The following is an 18,588-nucleotide window of genomic DNA, read 5'->3' on the forward strand; positions in this document are numbered from 1 at the left end:
CTGCAGTCCTCCCAGGTCCTCCTCTCTCCGGGACCCCAGAGACCCTCTCTGCCCGTGGGTCCCTTTCTTCGTGCGGGGCGGGGGCTCTCCTGCTGAACGAACGGGCCTGTGCTGGGCCCTCCTCCTCCCCACCCTGGCCTCTGGGGTCTGGGCGGGGGTCTCGCTGTGCTCAGAGGACCCCCACTACCCCCGTCGGGGACCCGTGGGGCTCTGGTAGGTGTCAGGCCAGGGTAGTCGGGTCAGCCAAAGTCAAGAGGAGCGGGCGGGAATTTGTGGGGTGGGCTGGGGTGGGTGACCCCCAAGGTGCTGGGAAGACAGCCGGACTCCGCCCACCCCAGGCTCCCGACAGCACCCAGGACCCTGCCCGCAGTGCACCTGTGCTCCGACAGCGTGAGGGGAGTCCCCTTCCTGGCCTCCGGGTGCCGCAGCCCCCTCCCTGGGCCCTGGGGCCGTGCACCTGCCCGCACCTCGCCCTCTTCCAGGCTGCCCCTTTAAGTCCAGAACCCGCGTGGGCCTCCTTGGGGGCCAGCCCTGTCCCTCCCCACCTGGTCCTGGTGCTCTCCCTTCCCCACCAGGGGCTGGACCACTGCCTCAAGGGGCCGCGGTCTTTCCCAGCCTTGTGCAGGCTGGAGGGTGAGCTCAACCCACCAAGGTGGGAGGGGGCCCTACAAGGTCAGGCTGAGTTGGGGCCCAGGCCCCCCCTCCGTCTCTGGGCCTGGCTGTTGCGGTGGAGGAGGGGCAGGACTGGTTATGGACCCAGGAAAGACCTGGTGGTTGAGAGGGTAAATCTACCTGCAATGCAGCAGACCTGGGTTCGATCCCCAGGTCGGGAAGATCTCCTGGAGAAGGGCATGGCTACCCACTCCAGTATTCTGGCCTGGAGAATCTCATGGACAGAGGAGCCTGGCGGGCTACAATCCCTGGGGTCGCAGAGGGTGGGACATGACTGAGCAGCTGACACTCAATCGCCAGCAGAGGCCACGGCCTTGTACAGACCCCTGCAGACCAGGATCTGGGGGCGGGTGTCAGGATTCTGCCCCTGCGCTCCCATCCCCGCCCCCACTTCCTTCCTGGACTCCTTGCACGCTGTCCTCTGGCTGCGACCTTCCTCCTGCGTGGAGCTGGCCATCCTCAGGATGCCTGGGAGCCCGGCCCCCGCCGCGGGGAAGCCCCGGGCGGCGCGTGGAAGGCTCTCGGAACGGCCGGATGAGTGCCTCTGACATTGTCCGTGATCCCACCCGGCTCTCCTGGAAGGTCACAGGCGGACCCTGGACAAATCCTGACACACGAAACACGGCGAGCGCGTGACGCGCCAGCTCGGCTGCCCCTCCCGCTACGACCCAGCGCTTTGGGCCCCGGGTCCTCCCTCTTCTCGCGGCCCCTGGGTCCCTCAGCGCGACCCCGCAAGGGGCGGTCCCTTTCCTGGCCTCTGGGTGACCGCCGCCGCCTCACTCGGGCCCCGGCGGGCCGAGGGTCCTCAGGCCTGGAGCCCGAGGCTTGCTCTCCACTCGCGCGGGTGTGAGCTCCGCTCCAGGCCGGCCCGCGGGGTCACTTGCGGGGAACTGGGCCGACGCGGGGAAGGGGGGTGCGGGGATGCCGGGGGCCTGGGCTCGTCGAGCGCTGGGGGCGGGCCTGGGACTCCCGCCCTTCCCCTTCCGCTTGCCCCACTTGCCCCCTGCCCGCGGCGTCGGCGCGGGGGGCTCGCGGGGCCCGGGGCGCGCGCCGAGCACCCTCCCAGCACCTGCACCGAGATCGCGGGGCGCATGCGCGGGCCGCGGAGGGCGGGGGCCGAGCCGGGAGGGGTGCTGCGGGCCCCGCGCCCCCGCGCCGGCGCTGGGGATCCGGCATAGGAGCGCGGGGACCCGCTGGGCTGCGGGCGGCGTGGGCATCGGATCCCGCTCTGACCGCGTCCCCGCGCCGCCAGCCCGTGCGGCCCCGGGCGCAGGTTCCAGGGGCGCCGGGCGGGGCAAGCCAGGGCGCCCCCTCCCCAGGATCTCGGTCAAGCGCCGCGTTCAGACAAAGGGGCGGGAGATGGAGACGGAGACGCTTCCGTGACAGCGCCCGGCGGCCGAGAAGGAGGAGCAGGAGGACGAGGCGCTGCGGGCTCCGGCGGCACGGCCCCAGGTCCGAGCGCTCACCGGCGGCGCGCGCGGGGGCGCAGGGCCCGGGCGGGAGGCGCCCGGCCAGGAGTCCCACGGAGCGCCCGTTCGGGACCGGGACCCCGGCTGCGACCCCCAGCCGCACGCTCGCTCGTCCTCGGCCGGCCTCGCGGGGGCTCGGCCGCTCTGTCGCGCCCCGGGGGCGCCCGTGCCGCCCCCGACCGGCCGCGGTGCAGCGCCCGAGTGTGCCATCGGGCGGGCGCGGGGGCGGCGTCTGCACCCACCCTCGAGATCACATGGTGACCCTCGGCAGCCAATGCAGTGGACGCTAGGACCCTGCGGGACCCCGGGCGCCGCGACTGCACCGGCGCCGCTGCATTATAAATACTTCTCCAAAATGCGGCGCAGCTCCCTGCGCGCGCCCCGGCCGCCCGCCGCCTACGCCCCGCGCTCCTGAGCCGCCGCCGCCGCCGCCGCCGCCGCCGCGGGTCCGAGGGCGCCGCGCCCTTGCCCTGGGCCCGCCGCCCGGCCCGCGTCCCTGCGCTGCGCCGCCCGGCCGGGTGCATGCATTGTGGGCCTCCCGACATGGTCTGCGAGACGAAGATCGTGGCCGCCGAGGACCATGAGGCGCTGCCGGGGGCCCAGAAGGACGCGCTGCTCGCCGCCGCCGGCGCCATGTGGCCCCCGCTGCCCGCCGCCCCCGGGCCGGCCGCCGCCCCCGCCGCGCCCCCGCCCGCGCCGGGCCCCCAGGCTCTCGGCGCCGCCGGGGGCGCGGAGCCTCCCGAGGGGCGCGGCGTGTACATCCGCGAGTTCCGCGCGGCGGAGCAGGAGGCGGCGCGCCGCATCTTCTACGACGGCATCATGGAGCGCATCCCCAACACGGCCTTCCGCGGCCTGCGCCAGCACCCGCGCGCGCAGCTGCTCTACGCCCTGCTGGCCGGTCAGTGCGCGGGGACCCGGCGGGGCGGCGGGGTCGAGGCCGCGGGGCGCACCCCGGCCTGCCGCAGTCCGCGCCCGTCCGGCCCTCTGGGGACGCGCACGGGGCTCCCTCCGGCCCTCTCGCCGCCCACCGCCCCCCCACCTCGGCCCCGGGCTTCTTCCCGGGAGGGAGGGGGACCCCTGCCTTCCCCTCGGACGCGCAAGTTCTGCGGCGGCCCCGGGGAGAGGTGGCCCCCGGCGCTGGGGCCAGTCCGGGCTCCGGGCCAAGGCGCGCGGGGCGGGGGCGTGGGAACCGGTGCGGGCTGGGTGCAGGGGCTGCGGGCGGGGAGGACTGGGGTCTCCACCGGCATCCCCTCCCGGGTCATCCCGGGTGGGGGCGGGGGAGCGGCAGGTAGCGCCCGCCGCCGAGGCCCCGCGCCCGGCGCGTGTAACTATATATAATCCGCCGGGCGGGGGAGGTTGCCTCGCCGGCTCCAAGTGCTAATTTATGAGGGGCAGGCAGCCAGCTCCCCGGGGTGCCGGGCGGAGGGAGCGCGCCGAGGAGGCGGGGCGAGGGGCGGTGGGCCTGACGCGGGCGTCCCCGCGGGGGGCTTTGAGGCTTGGCCCCTTGAAGCCTTGCAGCGGGAGGGCGGTTCTCCCCATTTCCTAGATGTGGAGCTTGAGGCTGGGCGGGCGGGACTTCCCAAGGTCACGCGTCGGAGGCCTTTCACTGCAGGCACGTCTGCCTCCGAGCGCTGGAGGCCCGTTTCGGCCTTGCTCCCTGGCCCCTGTCCTCACAAGGCCCAGAGGCCGGCCCTGAGGGTTCTTGGCTGGGGTGGGGCCCCCCAAGTTCCCAAGAGAGGGACGGTGCCTGGCCTGCCAGCTCTTGGACTCCTCCCAGCCTCATGTGGGCCAGGATATGGGCCAAGCTCCCTTCCCCAGCTAAGGGTCCGGGGTGATGGGCAGGCCCCCCCCTCCGTAGTCATGCCCTGACCTGTGCCCGCCCGCGGTTGAGGGCAGCCTGCCAGAGGCCGCTGCTGGGCTCAGGACACTTGGAAGTCGTGATGTCAGGTGTGACGGCATCACGTCCTCACGGGCGAGAAGTTTGCCAACAGGGCCAAGTGGAAGTGGCAGCTGTGATGGTCTTTGCTTTTCCAGAGAAAACAGGCCGGGCTGTGGGCTTGGGGTCTCCTCTGCCCACGGCCCGGTGGTTATCGACCCGGGGCCAGTGCGGTGCGGGACTCGGGCGGCCCCGCCCCGGCGGGCACTCAGCGCGCCTCTTCCCGCAGCGCTCTGCTTCGCCCTGACGCGCTCGCTGCTGCTGACCTGCCTGGTGCCCGCAGGGCTGCTGGCCCTGCGCTACTACTACAGCCGGAAGGTGGTCCTCGCCTACCTGGACTGCGCGCTGCACACGGACATGGCCGACATCGAGCAGTACTACATGAAGCCCCCCGGTGAGGCTCCAGGCCCTCGCCCCGCCCCAGCCCTTCCTCCCCGCACAGCCCCCCCACCCCAGCAGCCCTGCGGTGGGCCTGGCACTGGGCGGCCTGGGCTGGGCGCCCCCTTGAACTGAGCCTCCTGGGGAGGAGGGCGCTGGCCGAGGGGTGGGGTGCCGCAGGCTGGCAGGGCCGGCCTGGCAGGACTGGGTCCTCCTCCCGGAGTGTGGCCGGCTTCCTTCCTATGTCCTCTGAGGGCCGGGCGCTGCTGGCTCGAGCTGGCCCTGGGCCATGCTGACCCGCCTGCTGCTCGGGCTGCCGCTGCCCTTTGCCTGGTGTCCGTCTCACCCCCTGGGGCCTGTTGAGTGCGTCTTGTGGGTCCCGGGCTGGACCGGAATGCTGGGGCCCTGAGTGGCAGGACAGGGGACCGCACGGCAGGGGGACGAGAACCCTAGGAGAATGGGGGTCTCACATCACGGCTTCCACTTCTGGTCCCTGGGCCACTTACTAATCCCAGGGTCTTGCCCCGGCCCTGGCTTTCTGTAGACAGAGGGGCTGGCACCTGCTCTGGAGCCTTGCCTCCAGGGAGTTTATGCTCCAGGCCGGCCTGTGGGCAGGGGTAGGCTTTTCTCCGTGACTGGAGTTGGGACGTGAGGGTCCCCCAGGTGCAGGAAGGTCTGTGTGGAGAGGGGCCTGAATGGCTGGTGAGAGTCTAGTAGGACCCTGGAGGGTGGCAGGGAAGGGTGGCTGGGCCAGGGAAAGCAAGGCTCCCAGGGCAGGGGTGACCTGCCTGGCGTGACCAGCTCTGGGCCGTGGCGGCTGGTCCTTTCCCAGCCCCGAAGCTGTCTGGCTGGCCTTGAGCACTCTCGGTTTTCCCTGACCTTTTCCCAAGCCCCAACAAAGCATCTTATCAGCGTCCTGGAGCTTCAGCCCAGCTCTGCCCAGGACGGGAGGGCCTGAGCACCAAAGCCTGGAATGGCCCCGCCCTCTCTGGGACGCAGTCCCCCTGGATGTGAGATCAGAGGGGCTGAGACAGCTGGTGGGTCTGCAGGAAGACCCTGCTGGGGGAAAAGGCTGGATGCGGCGCCGCACTGGGGCTTGTGGCGGCTGCTCCTGCTCTGGGGAAACTGAGGCTGTGCTGAACTCTGACCCGGGCTGGCTGGGTGGGGAGAGCCCGAGCCCCTGGCCAGTGGGCAGGTCAGCAGGGTGGGGGCGGTTATTCCCGAGCTCTGGCTGCATGCCCGGGCTCTGTCTAGGGGTTTGGCGGTGAGGAGACTCCCGCCTGCAGAGGTGACAGGCCGGGGCAGGGGGCGTGCTGGGGAAGCAGGCAGGGGGGGACCCTGAGGTGTCAAGCGGACGGGAGAAGAGTGTCTTCCAGGCGGGGTCACGTGAAGGCACATTAGTGGGAGGTTAGGCCTCCCACGAGGGAGGACATGGCAGTGGAGGCCGGTGTGCCCGTGGGTAGGGCGTGCGCAGGCCAGGCTCCCTGGAGTGGGCACCATCCCCGCCTAGCCTCCTGGAGTCCCTGGGCCTCAGGTCACCAGAGGAGATGGCGCCCCCAGGCCTCTCCCCTCCCGGCTTCGTCCCTCTGACCGTCCTGTGCCTCTCAGCTCCCCCTCCTGCCTTGCACCGGGCTGCCATCGGTCTGGGCTGGGAGTGGGGGCGGCTAGCCTGGCCACAGGGCTCGCTGCCCAGCCTCGCCTGGGGACAGGGTGACTCCAGGGCTGCTGTCGGCGGCAGGCAGGTTGAGCCCCGCGCTCGGCCCAGAGGGGCCCTGTGGGCCAGCCGACAGGCGGCGGTGCCCGCGGCCCTGACCTCCTCCCTGTTCCCTGCAGGCTCCTGCTTCTGGGTGGCCGTGCTGGACGGCAACGTGGTGGGCATCGTGGCGGCACGGGCCCACGTGGCGGACAACACGGTGGAGCTGCTGCGCATGTCCGTGGACTCGCGCTTCCGCGGCAAGGGCATCGCCAAGGCGCTGGGCCGCAAGGTGCTGGAGTTCGCCCTGGTGCACAACTACTCCGCGGTGGTGCTGGGCACCACGGCCGTCAAGGTGGCCGCCCACAAGCTCTATGAGTCGCTGGGCTTCAGACACATGGGCTCAAGTGACCGCTACGTGATGCCCGGCATGACCCTCTCGCTGGCCGAGCGCCTCTTCTTCCAGGTCCGCTACCACCGCTACCGCCTGCAGCTGCGCGAGGAGTGACCGCCGCCGTCTGCCCGCCACCCTGCCCCGCCCGCCCGCCTGTGCCCGCCCCGCCCGCCGCCCGGGCCGCTTTCAGACGCTCACCTTGGCGTGTGTGTTGGGCTCCTCCCTTTTCGACACCACACGGTTCCTTGGCTGGCTCCTGGGGGATGCCGGGGGCCGGTGTGCATCAGTGACCCTCGGGAAGGTGGGTGGTCCCTCCAGCTGCGCCCCTCGCCCTCCCCGAGTCGGGCCACGCCCTGAAGAGTGACAGCGTGAGCCCCCGCCGCGAGCCCACGCAGCTGCTGGCCCCGGCCGGAGCGCCCCGTCCCGCTTAGCCCTGAGGTGGCGAGGGGCACCGCCTTGCCCACCAAGCACAGAGCCTCTGGGGTGAGGCCCCCCGCGCCCAGCGGACCCCGGGCGGCAGCGAGGCGGGGGCTCGGCCGTCCGCCCCCCAGTGGGCGTGGCCTGCTGCCCGCGGGCCGCTTTGCTCCGTGCATGCCGAGGATGTGGCCTGGCTGCAGCATGCCGCATGCCCGCAGCCCCCCGCCCCCGCCTCGCCCAGACTGGACCCAGACTGGTGAGCGCCCCGGCCCCACCCCGGTCTCTGGAGCCCTGCTGTCCACCTTGCCCCTCGCTTCCCCCAGTCCAGCTCTGCTTCGACGTCGGATCACCCCCTCTTTCCTTTTGGTACCTGCCCCTCCTCTGCCCGGGCTTTGCTGATTGGCGTCGTCATCCAGGTGTGGTTCCCATAGCGACGTGTGGTCCAGCCGCGGTCAGGGCCCTCTGAGAGGGCAGGTTGGAGGCGGCTGTGGGGGTCCCCGCTCCCCCAGGGCTAGCTCGATAGGGCGTGGTGGCTGCTCCCGGGCCTCCCTGGGGACTTCCTGCCCCGCAGCGGCCGGCCAGTCTCTGTCCTGTGAAATTTGATCAACCCAGGCTGCCGCCCGCACCACTGAGCCCATAGCTTCTCCCAGCCTGAAGCCGACCTATTTTTTAATAAGTTATTTAGACAGAATAGCACTCTGCATGACTTTAACTCTTGGGACAAAATGGTAGTTGATACCTACACACACACACACACACACACACACACACACACCTGTGTGGTCTAGAATATGCACTATTTCCGGCCCAGTTTGGTGGGGGTGGGTGCCGGGGGTGGAGGGTTGGTTTGGAGTCTGGAGGGAGACCCTGACTGAACGTCATTTCCCCCCCGAGGGCACTGTCGTTTCCCCCCCGAGGGCACTCCTGGGCGGGCGCGGGTGGGAGCCGCTTGCCAGCAGCGTCCAGTGTAGGAGCGGGGCACCTTCGGAGTGCTCACCCCCTGCCCCAGGTCGCAGGCAGGGGCTTTTGGGAGTGGTGGTGGCTGGAGGGGCGTAGAGGCCCACCAAGGCGCGTCAGGCGGCGTGGGCCACTGACCTGGGCCCCCCGTGCGGGGCCCTGGAGAGCGCGTCCTCAGAGGCGCTCTGAGCGGGATGCGCCTGGCCTCCTGGGGGGCCCTTGGTGCCGTGAGCGGCTGAGGTAACTCGCAGAACATTGTACAGACCCCGCGCTCCCCTGTACATTCTCCCCGCTGGCGCCCCGCCCCCGGGCGGGGGGGTGGGAGTTTTGTAGACTGTACAGAAATCGGCCCGCTATTTTCTTGCAGCTCTCAGATTTTGTTAATCTGGATAATACAGACAGACGTAAAGTGTTTTAGCAAAACGGAAAACAAAGCTGTGCCTTTTTCCTCTTTGTTTGGTTTGGTGTCGGCTCGGGGTGGCCTTAGGTGGCAAGGGGCGCGGCGGGGCTGCGGCTGGCCTGGGGCCTGGCGGGCCGTGTTCTTGTCCGGCGGTGGCTCTAGGACGCTGTGGGCTCCCTCCGACCCTGTGCCTTAGGGGCCCCTGTCCCTGGTGGGGGCACGTGGGCGGGGGGCCGTCGGCGTCTGTTGGTGGGGACTGGAGTGCCTCGAGGGCCCCTTCCTGGAAGGGGTGTGGCCCCTCCTGTCCCACGTCTGCTCCTGCTGCGTCACCCCTGCCCCCCTCACCCCTGCGGACAGGCTGGAGGGTGCTGGGCGCAGGCTGGGCCCCCCACCTCCCCTTCTGCCCTTTGCTGCTGCCGGGATGGACGCCAGGAGGGGTGTGGCAGGGTGGCCGCGTGTCCGGAACGCTGCTGTCCGGCCGCCGCCTGGCCCTGAGGTGGGCAGTGGTGCCCCTGTGCCCCAGGCTGGGTGCGTGCTGAGCCTGGGTCAGGACCCCTGCCTGGGAGCTAACTGCTCCACAAACATGCACTGCGTTGTGTTTTATACCTTTGTAGAAATCCTGATGTCACTTCTACCTCTGTGAAGCGTCCCCCCCGGCGTCCTGCCTGGGGGTGTGATGGGCGGCCCTGGGCCCCTCCTGGCCCTGCCGACTCCCGGGCCTCGTTAGGCAGGAAGGCCAGCCCTGGGCCTGGCACCGCACTCAGGGGTCCAGCTTCCAGGCAGCAGAAGCGGGAGGCGGAGCCTGAGCATGTCTTTGTTAGACTGGTCTGAAGCGCTGGCCCAATGGGCCCGTCTGGGTCCCGGGACCCAGGGCGGCTGAGGCTCCAGTGTCCTGACCCGTGGCTGGCAGGCCTTGCCCAGGTACAGGCTCTTCAGGCAGCTGGTCTTGAGGGCGGGCGGCCAGAGCCGGTGGTGGGCATGTGTTGGGGCCAGCCGGGTGGTCTAGCCACACGTGGGGCTGTGGTGGTGTCCGCCCCCCGTGCCCCCGTTCCCTCCGTCTGTCGGGGCTGGCCTCCCCTGCTGGCCCCGGGCGGGGTTGGGGGCGGACAGATGAGGGGCTTGGACCGGGAGGCCACGTGGTCCCAGGGACCCCCTCCTGCTCTGGGGGTCCTTTCTCAGAGATGGTCCTTGGGGTGGGGGGCTCCTTCCTATGTCTGGCAAGGGCTTGGAGGCTCTCTGGGCCCCCGGTCCTGGCTCTGGCCTCGGGGGGGCATGCTGAAAGTGGGTGCAGGAGTCTGCCTGCCCTTGGGGGCTGTCCGTGTCAGGCTGCTGGACGGTGGCCCTGGGCCCTCCCTGGCGCGCGCCGTGTGTCGCCCCTGCTCCCGTGCCTGTCCGAAGCCACTGCTGTGCGTCATTCCGGCCCCTGAACCTCAGCTGGTGGCCCTGGGGCCTTTTTGGGGTTGAGTTCTGGGCCCCACGCGGGCAGATCCTGGGCTGCGTTTGCTCGGAGTGCCAGCGACAGGCTTCCGGCGGCAGCGTGAGGTCCGCTGACTACCAGTGTTGGATGCGATTTTTTAACAGCAATAATCAGCCACTTCGGAGAAGGGGTGTGCCTGTGTGTGCATGTGTGCCTGTGGGTAGGTATACACACGTGTGCCCGTGTGTGTGCACGTGTACAGGGGGAGAGCCTGGTGTCTGAGGGCCCCGGGGGACCGGGGGTGCTTGGCCAGGGCGGGCTGCCCCTGAGGCCTCGTCTACTCTCCTCCGGCTCAGCCGGCCTGGGTCCCAGCCCTCCTTGCTCCCGGGCTGAGGCTGTTGGACCGGCCCACGTGCAGCGGGGGTGCCCAGGGTGGGCTTTTACCCAGGGCGCTGGCACTGTGGGGAGGCTGGCAAGGGCAGGGTCACTCGGTGACACTCTGCGGGCTGGCGGAGATCAGGTCTGGGGATATGGGGCCCCGGGCCAGGCTGTCTGACTGCTGTGGCCCCGGGCTGCTGTCACTCACTGAGTCCACTGTCGGTGCACCCCGCACGGCAGGACAGCCCGGCTGTCCCGAGACCCCAGGATGTGCCCCGCGGCCCATGGGAGGGCCCCGAGGGGTGCCGAGTTCTGGAGGCGCGGGCTGCCGGGCGAGGGGTCCCTGGCCCGCTGTGCGTGTGTGAGCTGCGGGAGCGGCCGCGGCTATGTCCCTGCGCCTGCCCGGCCTCCGATGCTGCTGTTTTCTCAATAAAACTCGAGCTGATGGAACTGGGCTCCGTGCTTTCTTGCCGTGTCCTCTGTGTAACACTGGGCCGGGAAGGGCTCCTCCCTGAGATGCTGGGCTTCCCCCTGACCCCGGGGCGGGGGTGGGGGGGGGGTGACCCGTGGGCGGGGGGGCCCACTCCTGTGTCTGCGGCCCCGAGCGGGCAGCCCTGCCAGCTTGCGTCTGCCTGCCTGTCTGATGCTCCTCGGAGCCGTGGGCTCACGGGATGGGGTGAGGGGTGGGGCTGGGTGGGACCTCCAGGTCCTGTAAGGAAGGGCTGTGGTAGGGGTTGGGGTGTCAGCCAGGGACGGGGGCGCTGAGACCCTGGGGGGAGGCGCCCCGCATGCCCCGGGGCTGCTGAAGCACACCCAGTGTGACAGCGCCCACGCGGGCCTTTCCCTGGCCAGCCCCTCCTGCCCTGGCCGCCTTCCGGGTGGGGGCATGCCCCCTCCGCCCCCGGGGTGTCCCGTGTGCCCCCTTCTCTGAGTCTGATTGGGTCCCACCCGCCCCATGGGGCTGCTGCATGCACAGGGGCCCGGCCCAGCCCCAGGAAGGCGCCCCCAGGACGGTCGCTGGTCTGCGCAAGGTCCTCCATATGAGGAGGCAGTGGTCTCTGCCTTTGTGGTGATGGCGTGAAGACGGGCTGTCACTCAGATGCTGACACACGCCAGACACAGTGGTGTGGGGGGGCCCCATGCTCCCCGCGAGGGTCAGGCCTGGCCATCGGGCCCTGCACGCCTGGGAGACCAGCAACAACGTTTTGAAGCCATGAGACCATGAGAAAACGGGCCTGGGCATGGGAAGCGGCGATGACCCCGTCACCCAGAAGAGTGAGGCCGTGTCCCACAGGATCATTGCCGTAAAACAGGCCGGGGTCCAGGCTGGGGGGGGCGGGCCTGCTCCCCTCCTGGAGAGGGCTCCCCTCAGCCCTGCCGGCCTGCCCTGCCTGGGGGAGCACCGCGCCCCCCTTGGAGGTGACTCGCGGAGCCCGGACCCAGACCAGGACGCAGAAGTGAGGCTGCAAGGGGGACCCTGGGGTGAGCCGGGGCAGGGCAGGCCTGCTGGGCCCCGTCCGGCGAGGTGACCCCACTGGCCTGTGTCCCTGTTGTCCAATGGGGGGCGACTCTGTCTCAGGCCGCGGGGAGGCTCTGGGGGTGCTCAGGCCAGACCCTCCCTCGGGCCCGGGGTGTCTGTGAGAAGCGGCTGGCGAGCGCCCGGACACAGGCCCCTCCAGCCCTCAGGAGGGTGGTTGGGCCGTGCTCTCCGCCCAGGGCACCACCACCCACGGGCTGGCCCGGGGGCTCTGGGAGCCAGTCTGCTGGCTGCTCCCCGGCTCCTGTGATATGCGGAGCAGCTGCCTGGCGGGGGTACCCGGAATGGCTGGGGTGCTAGTCCTGACCGAGTAGCCGAGGGCCGCGGACCTGGTTTCCCACCCCTGGGAAGGATTCACACAGACAGGTGAGGACAGCTCCTCGAGAGGCGCGTTTACTGCAGGAGGCCCCAGGGGAAGGTGGCCCTGACCACGCACAAAGCTCTGACCTCGGGGAGGCCGCACCACCGGCTGGTGGAGGCCGGTTCTCTCCTCCGCTGTTGCCTGGGGCTACAGACAGAATGAAGGCGAAAAATGCGGGCGTGGGGGTCGGCGCTCCGGGGCTGGCAGGCGGGGGTCGGCGCTCCGGGGCTGGCAGGGGGGGGTCGGCGCTCCGGGGCTGGCAGGCCGGGGTCGGCGCTCCGGGGCTGGCAGGGGCCCAGCCGTTGCTTGGAGACTCGGTGGGACGTCGGTGAGGCCAGGGCCGGGGCCGGGGGCCCCCTGCAGGGGTGCCAGGTGCCCCCACGAGCGGCCCACACTCAGGCTCACCTTCAGGGGCACCTGTGCGGGCAGCAGAAGTGAGTGCCTGGCCTTCCCGGCCACCTCTCGGGCCCCCTGGCAGGCAGACCAGGGCCCACGGTGCACAGGCAGCCCCTTGCCCAGACACGCGACTAGACACCCTGGCAACTCTGCTAGGGACAGACGCGCACACACACACGCATATGCACACACACACACACTCTCATACACACATTCACACACTCTCACACACACACATGCACTCACGCACACACACGCACATGCATACACACACATTCAGACACGCACATGCACTCACACACATGCACACACTCATAGATTCACCCACACTCAGATACATACACTGTCACGCACACACACACACACTCAGATACACACACGCACACACACACATTCAGACACATACACTCACACACACACATGCACACGTGCACACACATACTGTCATACACACATTCACACACACTCAGATACACATACATGCACTCACATTCAGACACATACACTCAGGCACTCACACACATGCACACACTCTTATACACACATTCACACACTCTCAGATACACACACATGCACATTCACACACACTCACACACTCTCACAGACACTGGCAGGCTTACAGGCTCCAGCACACCCACCCTGTCCTGATGCCTTGACCCTGGCTGAGCCCCTCACCTGCCAGGGCTTGTGTGCGGCAGGGAGGCCTTAGGGGCTGGGCCAGGTGAGGGGCTCAGGGATGGGGGGTGTCCTGGTGCCTTGTGGGCCCCTGTGGGGCCAGCCGGCTCCGAGGGGCACAGAGGGCCCTGGAGAGCTCTCCCTTGGACCTGATCCTGAGTGGGCCCTGACCACAGCTCAACAGCTCCGTCCCCACTGGACTGTGGGGGGGACTGCAGTGGCCACCACGGGGCTACTAGTGGGGTGAGGTCAGGCTTCCCGGGCTGCCAAGGACCTCGGGGTCCCCACGTCTCCACCTACCAGGAAAACAAGCACAGACCACCCTGGATGACGGGTGGTCCCACCCCTGGCTGGGCCCGGGGGCGCTCCTCCACACTGCCAAGCTGCCTCCCACAGGGCAAAGTCGGGGGGGTGGGGAGTGAACAGCGGATGGTGCAGAGCAGGCCGCTCCTGCAGCAGGGGTGAAGGGAGACCCGCCCTTCCTGCCTGTTTCCAGCAGCTCCAAGCTGCCTGCTGCCCCTTCAGGGGGCGGTCTGCATGGCTCTGGGGCCTCCCGCCCCCTTGTTACCCCTCCACCTCCCACACCTCCTGGGGGAGCCGGACTCGGAGCTCTTCCCACGAGGACCCGGGGCCCCTCTGAGAGCTGCCCGCCAGCGCTTTGGCTGGAATGGGCCTGGCATGTCCTGGGCACACCTGGGCCGGGCGGGGGCCTGGGGGAGGGCTGGCAGGGCTGAGCGTGGCCTGCGGCTCTGCCCCTCACCTGCAACTGCAGCTCCAGCGCCGGCACGTGCTGCAAGGCCTCCATGGTTCCCCGGACGAGGGCTGGACAGAGCAAGACGGAGGCCGCTCGAGCCCACAGGCAGAGCCAGTGCCAGGAGGACACTTGGCCCCGGCTCCCCAGTCCCCCCGAGTCCACAAGGTCCCTCTGAGTTCACACGGTCTCCCCAAGTCTACATGGTCCCCTGGAGTCCACCCAGTTCCCCCAAGTCCACAGGCTCCCCCCGAGTCCACACAGTTCCCCCGAGTCCACAGGGTCCCCCCGAGTCCACAGGGTCCCCCTGAGGCCACACAGTTCCCCCGAGTCCACAGGATTCCCCCCAGGTCCACAGGGTCCCCCCCGAGTCCACAGGGTCCCTGAGTCCACAGGATCCCCCCGAGGCCACACGGTCCCCCCGAGTCCACAGGGTCCCCGAGTCCACACGGTTCCCCCGAGTCCACACGGTCCCCCCGAGTCCACAGGGTCCTCCCGAGGCCACACGGTCCCCCCCGAGTCCACAGGGTCCCTGAGTCCACAGGGTCCCCTCGAGGCCACACGGTCCCCCCGAGTTCACAGGGTCCCCGAGTCCACAGGGTCCCGCCGAGTCCACAGGGTCCCCGAGTCCACACGGTTCCCCCGAGTCCACACGGTCCCCCCGAGTCCACAGGTTCCCCCCGAGGCCACACGGTCCCCCCGAGTTCACAGGGTCCCCGAGTCCACAGGGTCCCGCCGAGTCCACAGGGTCCCCCTGAGGCCACACGGTTCCCCCGAGTCCATAGGGTCCCCCCCAAGTCCACAGGGTCCCCCCCGAGTCCACAGGGTCCCCCCGAGGCCACACGGTCCCCCCGAGTCCACAGGGTCCCCGAGTCCACAGGGTCCCCCTGAATCCACAGGTTCCCCCGAGTCCACAGGGTCCCCGAGTCCACAGGGTCCCCGAGTCCACAGGGTCCCACCGAGTCCACAGGGTCCCCGAGGCCACACGGTTCCCCCGAGTCCACAGGGTCCCCCCCCAAGTCCACAGGGTCCCCCCCGAGTCCACAGGGTCCCCCCCGAGTCCACAGGGTCCCCGAGTCCACAGGGTTCCCCCGAGGCCACACGGTCCCCCCGAGTCCACAGGTTCCCCCCAAGGCCACACGGTCCCCCCGAGTCCACAGGGTCCCCGACTCCACAGGGTCCCGCCGAGTCCACAGGGTCCCCCCGAGTCCACAGGGTCTCTGAGTCCACAGGGTCCCCCTGAGTCCACAGGCTCCCCCCGAGTCCACAGGCTCCCCCGGGTTCACACGGCCATGGTCCCCCGCTGCCCGAGCAGCCACGCAGTTCTCTGTGATGGCTTCCAGCTCCCACTGGCTGCGTCCACAGCACGTGCTTGAGGCACCCTAACTGGCCCAGCTGTGAGCCCTGGGGAGCAGGGCCCTTGGCCCCCAGGGGCGCTGTAGCCCCCCACTTCTCCGCCGCTGCCCCCTGCCTCCCACCCACTCACCGCCCACCCCCAGATGGCCAGCCTGGGCAGGATGGCCTGCACCCCTGCCGAAACCCCTGTGAAGGTGGAGGTGCCAGCGAAGTCACAAGGACAGCTCGGAGGCGCTGGAGGCTGGGAGCCCGGTCACCAGGGGGTCTGGGGACGGGAGCGGCCTGCGGCGGGGTCGGCGGGGTTGGCCAGCTCCGGCTTCCTCAGTGCTTGTGCCAAGCCCTCTGCCCCTTAGATGAGAGGACATTCCTCCCGCCCCGAGTCAGCTGACGCTGGGGTACAAAGACTGCAGAAGGCACAGAGGGACGGGGGCTGGCGGCTGCTGCCTGCCCCTCCACAGCCTCGGGGCTCAGGCGGCCTCGCAGGGCACTGGGCCTGGGGCGCCTGCAGTAGGACCAGCGGCTGCCCCTGTGCCGGCAGAGGACCCTGGTGGAGACAGGGGAGTGGGTCGGGCTGGGGGGCCCCAGGCTGCTCTCTGGGCGCCGGCAGAGGCCCCAGTCTCCCTGGGGACTGCGGGGGGTCCAGGGCTTCCCACGGGGAGTCGGGACCTCGGCCCCTCACCGAGTGTGCAGACGACACCAGGCCCTCCTGTGTCCCCTCGTTTGTGAGACGGATCCACTGAGATACCCCAAGTAAGCGCCGGGCGGAGCTGGCGCTCCCTGTGGTCACCCGCGCTCCGAGCCCGCTCCGCAGGTGTCTGCTCCCTGGGCCTGACCGGGTGTGTCGTGACCATCCAGCATTTCAAAGACAGAAGCCAGCCCCGGCCACGCCAGGGTCACCTGTCTCGTGGTGCCTGGCCAGGTCGTGACCCCGGGGCTCTCCCAGCACAGCGCCAGGGGGTGGCTCCCAAGTGCGGGCGGAGAACCCTGTGTGTCTCAGGGAGCCTCGCCTCGCCACCTGCCTGTGGTGGCCAGCGGTTGCCACCACGAGGGGAACAGGACTGTTCCTAAGGGGCTCCCTTCCAAATGTGGGACTTTCTCCTTCCTTTTTAACCAGCAAGTGAGCGCACAGCATTCCCTTCAAATGGTTTGTTTCAGACGTGGCATTTCCAAACCCACAGCCACCACATAGGACCGTGTGGGGTGGGGACTGGGTGTAGGGTGAGGACCAGTGCAGGGCGGGTCCGAGCAGGGTGGGTCCATAGGGCGGGTCCATAGGGTGGGTCCGTGCAGGGTGGGTCCATAGGGCGGGTCCATAGGGTTGGTCCCTGCAGGGTGGGTCCATAGGGTGGGTCCGTGCAGGGTGGGTCCATAGGGTGGGTTCATAGGGTGGGTCGTGCAGGGTGGGTCCATAGGGCAGGTCCATAGGGTGGGTCCATAGGGTGGGTCCGTGCAGGGTGGGTCCATAGGGCGGGTCCATAGGGTGGGTCCATAGGGTGGGTCCGTGCAGGGTGGGTCCATAGGGCGGGTCCATAGGGTTGGTCCCTGCAGGGTGGGTCCATAGGGTGGGTCCGTGCAGGGTGGGTCCATAGGGTGGGTTCATAGGGCGGGTCTGTGCAGGGTGGGTCCATAGGGCGGGTTCATAGGGTGGGTCCATAGGGTGGGTCCCATGCAGGGTGGGTCCATAGGGTGGGTCCCATGCAGGGTGGGTCATGCAGGGTGGGTCCGTGCAGGGTGGCCTCTGTCAGGGGTGGTCCCTGAAGGTGAAGGTGCTGAGACCCGGAGTTTCCCCTTTACAGGCAGGTCTGCAGGCAGGTGGTGGCACTGGGGGGCATGGCCAGTTGTCCCCCAAGAGCCAGCATGGAGCTGGGGACCCAGCCCTGAGACCCCCTGCCTGGCCTCCCTCCTCCACCAGCGGGGCCATCCGCTCCTGCTCTCACGGGAGGCGGAAGAGGCCCCGTGGCTGCAGGTGCAGTTGCCATGGCAAGAGGCCTGGGCCCCCCCAAGGACCGAGTTGGGGGCCAGGTTCCGGGCCAACAGCCAGTGGGGTGGACCCGGCCGCTGTTCCGCAGCCCAGCTGCTGCAGTGGGGGGTCCCGGTGCTGCCCCCATATTCCGGGGCCCCAGCAGGGCACGTGGTGTTCTCCGGGGGCTGCTGGCTGGGGTGTGGCCCTCTGGGTCTCTCAAGGGCCCCTAGACCAGCCTGAGCATTCTGCAGGTGCCCCCTGCAGGGGGCAGGGAAGAGACCTGTGAGCCCCCAGGAGAAGCTTTAACTATTCCTGAAACAGGAGCAACCTTGGCCCCTGGGAGCTCACCCACGAACTCAGGAACCTGTGAATCCTCCACTTCAAATAGCAGCTCATCGTGAATCTGGGCAAGCAACCTGCAAGACACAAGGGAAGGGCCTCTGCCTGTGACCAGGGGGCGGCCGCGGGGCGGGGGACGTGCAGGGCGCCCCACGGCGCTGGGCAATCCGCCTGGGGTTTGGCACCGGCAGCCCGGGAGGCCGTGGCTCAGGGGAGTGGGAGGACCTGGGGGCGAAGCGGCGGAGGTCACTGCACCGTCACAGGCCAGCCTCCGGGAGGACGAGAACGGGGCTCAGGAGAGAGGCGACTGCGGGCAGAGGGTCAGGACGAGGGCCTGGGGACCCTCCTGCCCCCTCCCCAGAGGGAGCTGAGGACACGGTGGAGCTGAGTGTTTGAGAAGAGCCCTCCCGGCACCCGGGACTTCCCTGGTCGAGAATCTCTTCCAGCACGGGGGCTGCCGGTTCCGTCTCGCACCAGGGAACTAAGACCCCATGTGCCTCAGAGCAGCTAAGCCCGTGAGGCACAGGCGCTGAGCCCAAGCACCGCAAGGACCGCATGTGCTACCACTAAGCCTCGCCGTGGCCAAACAGGAGCAAATGGATAAACATATACAAAAAGAAAGGGGATGAAGACCCCAACTGTTGCTGTTCAGTCGTTCAGGCGTGTCCGACTCTGCGACCCCATGGACTGCAGCACGCCAGGCCTCCCTGTCCATCACCAACTCCCAGAGTTTACTCAAACTCATGTCCATCGAGTCGGTGATGCCATCCAACCATCTCGTCTTCTGCCGCCTCCTTCTCCTGCCCTCAATCTCCCCCACCATCAGGGTCTTTTCCAATGAGTCGGCTCTTTCCAGTAGACATTAAAGAACCCCCAGCTGAGACCATCACGGGGCAAGACCCCGACAGGGACTGACTTCTAGGTGAGGCCACTCTGCAGGCACATGACCCCAGCCCACAGCCTGGGCACCTCAGAGCTGACCTCTGGGCCACTTCCTGCCCCTGAGACACCACTGCACCCCCTACCCCTCACCCTGGACTCGGGGCCCGGGGCTGAGCTGCAGGGGAAGGTTCATGCCCACTCAAGCCCCTCCGCTGGG

The 18,588-nt window shown here is 69.2% G+C and overlaps 2 protein-coding genes across 2 annotated transcripts in view; one reads left to right on the forward strand and one right to left on the reverse strand.

Annotated features, from left to right (window-relative positions):
• The first annotated feature begins 1,867 nt into the window (after window positions 1-1,867).
• On the forward strand, window positions 1,868-8,350 carry NAT8L (N-acetyltransferase 8 like). Its single transcript, XM_081579144.1, has 3 exons — window positions 1,868-3,039; window positions 4,307-4,471; window positions 6,289-8,350. The coding sequence occupies exons 1-3, from the start codon at window positions 2,664-2,666 to the stop codon at window positions 6,654-6,656; spliced, it is 909 nt and encodes a 302-aa protein (XP_081435270.1). The 5' UTR covers window positions 1,868-2,663; the 3' UTR covers window positions 6,657-8,350.
• A 3,669-nt stretch (window positions 8,351-12,019) lies between these two features.
• Window positions 12,020-18,588, reverse strand: part of POLN (DNA polymerase nu) — a 137,625-nt gene continuing 131,056 nt past the window's right edge. Inside the window, 5 exon segments of the mRNA XM_081579010.1 lie at window positions 12,020-12,201; window positions 12,275-12,331; window positions 12,334-12,426; window positions 13,841-13,902; window positions 17,499-17,566. Coding sequence (XP_081435136.1) covers window positions 12,157-12,201; window positions 12,275-12,331; window positions 12,334-12,426; window positions 13,841-13,902; window positions 17,499-17,566 — 325 coding nt within the window. The 3' untranslated portion in view covers window positions 12,020-12,156.

This window comes from Giraffa tippelskirchi, chromosome 1, assembly GCF_054371585.1.
Source record: "Giraffa tippelskirchi isolate mGirTip1 chromosome 1, T2T-mGirTip1v1.2.pri, whole genome shotgun sequence".
NCBI lineage: Eukaryota > Metazoa > Chordata > Mammalia > Artiodactyla > Giraffidae > Giraffa > Giraffa tippelskirchi.